General features: G+C 54.3%; 1 protein-coding gene across 3 annotated transcripts in view; it reads right to left on the reverse strand.

Moving 5' to 3' along the window:
* The window catches only part of SLC37A2 (solute carrier family 37 member 2), a 26,397-nt gene that overhangs the window by 10,220 nt on the left and 7,538 nt on the right, over positions 1 to 8,639 (reverse strand). For all 3 annotated transcript variants that reach the window (XM_019658886.1, XM_019658885.1, XM_019658887.1), the window contains exons 2-4: positions 2,126 to 2,207; positions 1,533 to 1,626; positions 1,325 to 1,403 (exon numbers count right to left, since the gene is read on the reverse strand). In XM_019658886.1, coding sequence (XP_019514431.1) covers positions 1,325 to 1,403; positions 1,533 to 1,626; positions 2,126 to 2,207 — 255 coding nt within the window. The remainder of the gene's footprint in view (positions 1 to 1,324; positions 1,404 to 1,532; positions 1,627 to 2,125; positions 2,208 to 8,639) is intronic.

Consider the following 8,639-nt stretch of genomic DNA (forward strand, 5'->3'; position numbering starts at 1 on the left):
TCTCTCTCTCTCTCTCTCTCTCTCTCTCTCTCTCTCTCTCTCTCTCTCTCTCTCTCTCTCTCGGAGCAGTCTCTTGCAAGCACTTATATGGCTTTAGCTACCACCAAGTGTATATCTTCAGTCCGATTTCTCCTCCAGAGCTTCAGGACCACATCCAGGCGCCTTCTGGACAGCGTGACTTGGGTGCCCCTAAGACACTTGAAACTCAACACTCTAAAGCCGAACTCCTCTTTCTCCTTCCACCTCCCAGCCCCTTAGCCGGTGGCCTCATCGGCATGAATGGCACCCCCACCCTTGGCCACTCAAGCCAAAAACTGGGGAGCCACCTCAGTTTCCTGCTCCTCCTTCCCACCCTTATCATTCATTTTCCAAGACCCACCCATTCTACTTTTTAAAGAGTTCTCCAGTGTGATGACCATCATCAATCTGTTCCTTAGCATGACCAGCCGTCAGTCTTGCCCCCTCTTAATCTCCCTTCCACCCCCCTCAGTGACCTATCTGAAATGTAAATCTGAACATGACCCCCTGGGTAAAACCCTTCAACGCTCTCCTGTGCCTGGGGCCGGGCACACATGACCTCACTCTTCAGCCCCATCTCCTGCTACTACTCCCTTCAAGCTTCACACTCTGGTAAAACTGTTACCAGGCCCCACCCTACCCCCAGATCATGTTTCCTTACTTTGCTTATGTTATCCTTCTGCCTACCTTCAAGCCCAACTGCTCCGCATCAGCTCAAGTATCATCTCCTCCAAGAAGCCGTCCCTAAGCCCTCTCCTCTAATCCCAGCTCGGGCTAAGTACCTCTGAGCCCCCAGAGTACCCTGGAGCCACCTCTGTCACAGAGCCAAGACACTGTTTTGTAACGAGCTGCTATGAGCTTGGTGAAGGCAGTACCTATGTTATTCATCTTTGATTCCATGGCAACAGATACCACGCTTGCTGTATGAAAGGCACACCTGCTTTGCTAATTTAGGCCCAGGGCAGGACAGGGTTGCATCCAAGGCCACCCTTGAAGGATCCCGGTCCAGGGCAAACCATATTCCAGCCATCTGAGTGACTTAACTTAGGAGTGTCCAGCAAAGGCTTTCCAGGAAAAAGAGCTACTAAAAGTGGGAGTCGGCCAAGTGAAGGAGCAGGCTCAGTGACCCAGGAAGGAAATAAGGCTGGCTGTGGGCTGACCACACATGAGGAAGTCTTGGTCTCGTGTCCACCTGGGGAGCCATTAGCTTTTTCACTTTGACCCCACTGCCCCGGATGGGTCAAGGGAGGCAGCAGCTCTGAACCGCCCTACTCTGGGATGCTCATAGGCTCTACCTCTCTCTTACCTGATAAACATGCCGATGGCATAGGCCACGAGGAAGGCATTGTCCACGGCCCCCAGTAACTCCTTGTAGTTGTCCTGGTCTGAAAGCAGATGGGAGAGAGAGAAAGCTGGCTACTTGGCCGCCCCTGCAAGAAGGTCTTTCTGGTCCTGGACAGCCCCTCCCTGGGGAGGGGAATGGGGAGAGGGGAAGCAACTTGTCCCATTCTTACCAAACGGAGCCCAGCTACACCACGTGGTGTCATTGGGATTGTGGGTGTCGTTGAGGGGCCTGATTAACTCTGAGCAGTTCTGATGCAGACGGCTCTGGACAGGCAATGGGGTCAACAGGTCAGAGGTCATCCCGTGGTCCCAGAGCCCACTCAGCCCAGAGCGGAGCAAGCAACCTCCCTCCCCAGCCACACCAGCACCACTGCCGCCCCACTGGACTCCATGCTCCTTCCTCCGACACCTCCTCCTACAGGAACAGGCCATAGGGACAGATGGCCACAGCAGGTCCTGAGCAAAGGGCAGCAGGAGTCTATGAGCAGAACCCACAGAGCCCAGGGTCCCTGCTGTCTCAAGCCACCCAGAGCCACCAGCAATGCTACCTTGGTGAATAAACTCAAAAGGAGCACCTAGAGAAAGTTCCCTGGGAAAAAGAGCCACTAAAAGTGGGAGCCAGCCCCGCGAAGGAGCAGGCTCGGCGATCATGGTAAGGGAACAAGGGTGGTAACGGGCCGAGTTCCTGACCATTTTACTGAAGTGGACTTGTGCTGGGGCCCAGCATCTCCTGCATGCTTTCTTAGTGCCAGGCCCGCCTCACCTTGACAATACTGATGGGCTTCCTGGACATGTGATAACAGGTATAAATTAAGAAGGTAAGCAGCAAGATGAAGCCTCGGTACCTGCAAGAAAAGGTAGGCATCTGGATTAGCAGGAAGATCGGACCCTGTGCCCTGTAGTCCACCTGTGCCCATTCTGCCAGCCCCAGGGCCTCAGCACCACCAACCTTCTACATTCAGGCTCACCTCCAGACACAAGTTCCTTGGGGCAGAGGCCAAGGGGAGGGTAGGAACAGATGCCCCGGAGGACAGGGTGCTCAGGGATCCCTATCTTCCCGGTCCCAACAGAGGCCTTCCAACAGAGCTGGCTCAGCACCAGCACTCCAGACAACACAGACGTCCTCCTTCTGCTCTTGTCACCTCCCATCACCTCTATGTTCATTTGGCCTCACTAAGATCAGGGTACCCGTGTGTGTGTGTGTGTGTGTGTGCGTGTGTAAGAAGAGATGAGGGCAGGGAGGAGGTAACATCGTTTTTGGTTTTGTTTGGTTTGGTTTTTTGGTGCTGAAACTCAACATCGTTTTTAAAATACCAGCAATGGTGGGAACAGGTAGGAGGCTGATGTGGGAGAAGGGTCTGTCTATATAGCAAGCTCAGTACTCTCTTAAGCTTAGAACACAGCAGAAATAGCACCTGCTGCAGCCTAGTTAGAGCAGAGTCCAGGCCGTAGTTGGAAATGTGGCACCGATGGGAAAGCCGCTGGCAGAACTCATGTCCTCTTCCTAGCCCCAGTCTCGTCCATCCTACTGGACAGCAGGGTCATTCTTTCCACCCGCGGCTGACATATCACATGTGCCCCCTCCTACCCCCCATTTCTCATCTCATGCACTGGTCTGGGATGGAAAGAACGATTCAGCCTAGCACCAGTCAAGTTTCCATGAACACCCAGCACTCCCCTTCTCCTGAGGGTCTGGGGAAGGGCCTCAATGGCCCTCTGAGTCACTGTCTGCTTCCCCAGCAGAACATCAGCTGAGCTGAGTCAGCAACTGGGAGCCAGGAAGTGCATGGAAAATGGGCCTCAAAATGGACCCCTGGCCCAGGAGAAAGGGCCAGGTATTTGGAAGGCCCCAGAGCCCTGGTTCATTAAAGACCTCATAGAAAAAGACGGGGAAGGGGCAGGCCGAGTGGCTCGTTGGTTGGGAGTTGGCTTGGGAGTGCGAGCTCTGAGCAGCGGGGACGCTGGTTCGGATCGGATCCCACACTGTGCCACTCTGCTGGTGGACGGCAGCTCGACCTGGAGCTGGGCTGCCGTGAGTGGCCGGCAACAGCATGAGCTGCCGTGAGCTGCTGAGAGTGGCCGTCCAATGGCTAGCAGGCAACTGCCTCAGCCCAGAAGAGCGCAATGATGGTGCCAACACGGGCCAGTGAAGTGACATCCTCCACAGCTGGACTGAGGAACAAAGGGAGAGCAACTTGTCTGTTCCCCTTCCCCCAATTCCCCAGTGCTGTTCCCCTCCCCCAGTTCCCCCAATAGAATCTTAAAAAAGAAAAAAGAAAAAGATGGGGAAGAAGGAAGGAGGGACCTGAAAGCCCCCTGCATCCCTCAGCTCCATGAACCTAAGGGCAGGACAATGCAGGCTCACTGCCCTCTGGGCATCTGCCTCCAAAACCCAAACTCACTTCCTCCAACCGTATCATGAAGGCTACCTACCACCTTCATTGTGAAATGAAGGGGAATTTCAGCAGAGCCTGAATTTAGGCTGGGCTACCAGGCCCTTCTCACTGCACCCCTGGACTTGAGCTTCCTGCCTGGGCTCTGTGTCTCCATTCTCTCCACTGCCCCTGGTTCATCTCCTTAAGAGAATGAAGGTTCATGTGCGCCGCTCCATTACCTGGCTTAAAAGTTTTCAGTGGCTCTCTGTTCTGTTAAAGACAAAGCTCCAACCATTTAGTCTAGATATCACACTCCTCTACGACCCAGCCCCTCTGGTTACTGGTTCCCGAGGGTGCATGGGTGAATCACAGAGCAGGGAAATACTGGAATTTGGAGTGGGTGCCCATCTGGCTTTCAAAGATCAATGGATGGAAGAAAACCATAGCCCTACAGGTAATTCCAACCCAGTGCCCTGCCTGAGAGGCTGCCTGGTCCAAGAAAAAGCTAAAAGCTTTGAGTCATGCCTCTAGTTTACTGAGTAACTGAATGCATGTCCCTAAACCATTTTTGCCCCCGTTTTCCTCATCAGTTGCACACACAGTACCAACCACATCAATCTCAAAGATTGGTGAACACAATATTATTCTCACCTTAGTCCTTAGGTCCCTATTGTGCCATCTTCAAGACCCCTGGGGCTCATCGAAGCCTATCTGGGCTGCCACATGGATGCAGTCACTGACCATGGTGACAAATCAGATCTCCTCTGGGTCTGAAAGGTCCCTGAGGCCCTGCTGAGGCCCCTGGCTCTGGGCGTTCTCCTATGCCAGGGCCGGCAGGGAGGCTCTTCCCAGCTATGGAGGGCTGGTGTTGCCCGGGAAGCCAGGCTGCAACTCAGTAGACACGCTGAGCCCTCTCAGGAGCTGGGCAGAGCCAGTGAAGTGCCCAAAGGTCTAGCCCGGCTGCCAGCCACCCTGTCCTCCCACCCCCACACTGATTCAACTCTAAGCACCAGGACGTGCCCACCTAGGAAGAACCCAGACCACCCTCCCTTGGCTTCCTCCTGCCTGTGGCCTGGTCCTCTTCCTTCTCTGCTCCATGCCCGTTTCATGTGGATTCCTCTCCCAGCCCTGGGAGGAGGAAGTGTGCCAGAGCAGCAGACACAATAATAATGCCTCCTTCGGACACTCTGATTCTCTAGGGCAGAAACAAGACTGCTCTCCCATCCACATCCACAAACGTGCCCGCCACATGCCAGGCCCCACGCTAGGGATTCAGCCGCAAGGAAGAGAAACCATAACAGAGATCTCTGCCCTCTGGGGGCTCCCAGGGCAGTGAGGAGACAGCCAGGGTTGGGGCCACAGTGCTGTAAAAGAGGGCACGTGGGAGCACAAAGGAGGGGCGCTGAGCCCAGCTGGGATGAGTGTAGTGTCAGGAAAGGACTCTTAGAGGTGAGGCTTTAGCTAAATCTTCAGAATCAAGCAGGAGATGTCCAGGTCAGCCAGGGTTGGGGCCGGGAGCGTGTCCAGGGACAGGGAACTGTGTGTGCAGGAACGGAGAGCATGAAATAAGCTACCTGTTTAGGGAACTCCACATAGTTCAGGATATCTGGAAGGTGGGACTGAGCCAAGTATAGGGAAGGGGGCAGGGGACAGGTCATGTGGGGCCTTGGGTGCCAAGTTGTGGAGTTTGGACTGTCTCTAAGGTGACAAGGATGGGAAGTCATTAAAGGGGGCTGGGATTTTCTAGAGCAGAGAGGTTTGGACATCACCCACGTGAGGCAGGCTGAGGCCAGAGCTCTGCCCTGCTGACTATTTTGGGAAGTCCCGGAGAGGTGTCCTCACTGAGGGCAGGGCCAGCCCCCCTGCCTTCTGCATCCTACAAACCCCTTCCCGGGCACATGGCAACACCACTGGGGACCCTCGGTGGCGCATTTCAGGGAGTTCATGTCCATGGAACAAAAGAGCAAGGACTTAGGAATCAGTCAAAACCTGGCTTCACCCCTTACACTTTACACAGTTCACCACCTTTCTCATCGGGCTCTTGACGAGTTTGTGAGCTGATACAGATAACAGGTCTTCTAAGTTTCTGACACCCAGTGAGCATGAGAAAATGGCAGCTACTCTTATTTCAAATTTTCAGATGAGGAAGAAGAGCTGGAGAGGGCTGAGGCAGTCCGCCATGCTCTTTTATGGGAAGTGAGTGGGGGTGGGTGCTGGCACCACACTTCTCCGGGTGGTGGGGGCTATAGACCCTGGACTCACTAGAAGGTGGGGTTTGGAGACCAGCACGCCCCCCTCCTCCCCACTTCCCCAGCTGAATTATTAGTGTCCTCACCCTGCCTGGGGCAGCTTCCAGTGTCTACGGGGGAGCCTGCAATGGGACAGAGGAGAGGTCTCCGGCCTGCTGGGGCCTCTGCCCACACGCTCCCTTGGGAGAAGACAGGGCGGCTCAGCAGAGGTCCACACTGACATCCTGACGGGTGGAACTCCAGCCCTGTCCTCCTCCAGGGGCCTGGCCTGACCTCTCTCCTAGCTCTGGCCCCAGCCCCCAGTAGAAAATCTGACAACCAAGATAGCAGGAGTGTCATGATTACTGGGGGGCACAGGAGGTCCTCTGCTGTGCTATGTGACCTTGGGTCTAGTGCTGGGATCCCCTGGGACTTCCTGCCTGGACTCAGAGTGATGGAGAGCTGGGCTCAGAGTCACACAGCTAGTGGGCAGAGCACTCTTGTATACAGTCCTCCCCCCATTCCCCTTTGGCAGCTATTCTGAGAAAAAAGGCCAAGGTACCACAGTTGAAAGGGGACTGGGGACATCCGTCAGGTTAAGGGCTGGGCTAAGCTGAGGCCAAGGCTGCCAAACTCACAGTAACTCGCAGGAAAAACAGCTGACACCCTCCGGCAGCGCGTAGAACCGCAGGTTTCACTTCTCTTCTTACGAGCCCTTCCAGCAGAGTCAAGAGGCCCCAGAAGAGGAGCAGGGGGCAGATATACACAGCTGGCCTTTGCCTAGTTACCCTGGGGTGGCTGGGAGAGGCAGGGATGGCAACCCAGGTGCTAGGCCAGGCTGGCGCGAAAGCCAAGGACCAAAGAACATGAACGGCGAGGTGCTCAGACTGTTCCAGGTGGGGCTGGTTGCCCGAGACCCCCAAGTCTTTGTTAGCAAGAAGCAGCACTTCTTAGAGCCCCAGCTCCCTTACTCGGCACTGGTTACTGAGTAACCAAGTCAGATAGAGGAGTACAGTAGCTATCTCTTAACTATTAGCTGATAGTCCAACTTATTCTTTCAATAATGAATAAGGTTCATGGCTTATTGATAATGGCTTAATCAACCTTTGAGACTTTGCACGAGGAATGCTTCTGAGGTAGGGACCAAGAACAATTTGTCCCAAAGCGGCAACAGATAAAAAACAAACAAACAAAGGACCTACTACCATCCATAGGACCTACTACCACCACCAGTACAACAGAAAACAAGGAACAGCACAGCAGAGGGACGTTGGTCTTAGGAGATGGTGGGACAGGCCCCTCTTTCCCAGGTGGCTACCCAGTCAGTCATCTCCAGTACCTGCATCCCCCCTTTCTTGTTTTGCATCCACACTGTTGACAGTCCCTACCCCCGTGTAAGGCCAATGGGGACTTAAATTTGCTCATCAATCAATCCCCACTACTCTCTGCCTTAACCAGGGGCTGGTAGTCGATGTCTAGGGCTGCTCAGGTGGCCACGTGACAGGTTGAGATGGCTGTGGCTGCAGGTGACCTTGGCACTTGCTCTGAGGAAATAGACTTGGTGGCTTATCCTTCAATGTGCCTGTTCTGGGACTCAGCAGATCTGAAAAGATAGAGTGCTGGGAACAATAAGAACCCAAGAGAGGGGTGACAGTGCCACGACCCCACCCCTGCCCAATCCTCCCGTGCCCCTGGGAGACTTGATGATAGGGCAAGGCCAGCCTGGGACACGCATCGCAGAGCAGGACCCTGAGGCAGCCCTTCGGTGTACAAGATGGAACAGAATAGGCCAGGTCTGGGATGGCTTCTGAGCGCTGAGGACATGAAGCCCTCTTGGGGCAGAGAGCCAGCCCCAAACCTTCTGTACTTGTTACCCTTTGTCCAGCTGGGACTCAGGTTCTTGAGCAGAGAAATCAGGTTGACTTAGGGCCTGGCCTCCAGAGCCTTCCCAGGGAAGGGAGCCATGGGCTAGTAACCACAAGGAGCCCACGACTTTATAGAATAAGTGAGTAGATAAAATAATGATGTTTTAGGAGAGAGGGAAATATAGATTGTTTTGCTTTGAGACTTAAGATAAGTAGGGGAACCTACTCTGTCTGAGCACCCGGACAGAATGAGAAGACATGGCTTGAAGCTTCAGCATGAGGTTTTGTTCAGGCAACTAGAATAACTTTGGGAGCGTGTGAGACTTGGTAGGGTTTGGTCAACAGGTATTAAGGTGGTTTTTCTTCTGAAGAAAGGCTACACAAACAGCACAGATGGAAATGTGTGGATGATGGCAGAGCTGTGTCCTGCCCAGGTGGGGTGTAAGATGGTGGCCTTCCTCTCAGGATTCTCTGGGGGCCTAGCCCCATGCCTCACCCTTGTCCACTCCTGAGCACGAAGGGTCCTGGGGACGAGGCATGAGGCAGAGGCTAAAACAAGAGCAGTGATACTGTCCACGCCCGCTCCACCCCAAACGCCAACTCAGGGATCATCAGATGGTGGGGAAGGGAGGGTGGGGCATGGGCTTCAGGGACTTGACCCCTGGTGTCTGCACTCAGTTCTCTTGCTATTTTCGGACAGCTCCACTCTGACCTTGGCCCTCCCTGGTACAGTTTGACTGGAAGAAATAAGGCCTTGGCCGACCACTTAGACCATTCCCAAACCCTTGCTGCCTCTAGACCAGTCCATG

This window comes from Hipposideros armiger, unplaced genomic scaffold, assembly GCF_001890085.2.
Source record: "Hipposideros armiger isolate ML-2016 unplaced genomic scaffold, ASM189008v1 scaffold_291, whole genome shotgun sequence".
NCBI lineage: Eukaryota > Metazoa > Chordata > Mammalia > Chiroptera > Hipposideridae > Hipposideros > Hipposideros armiger.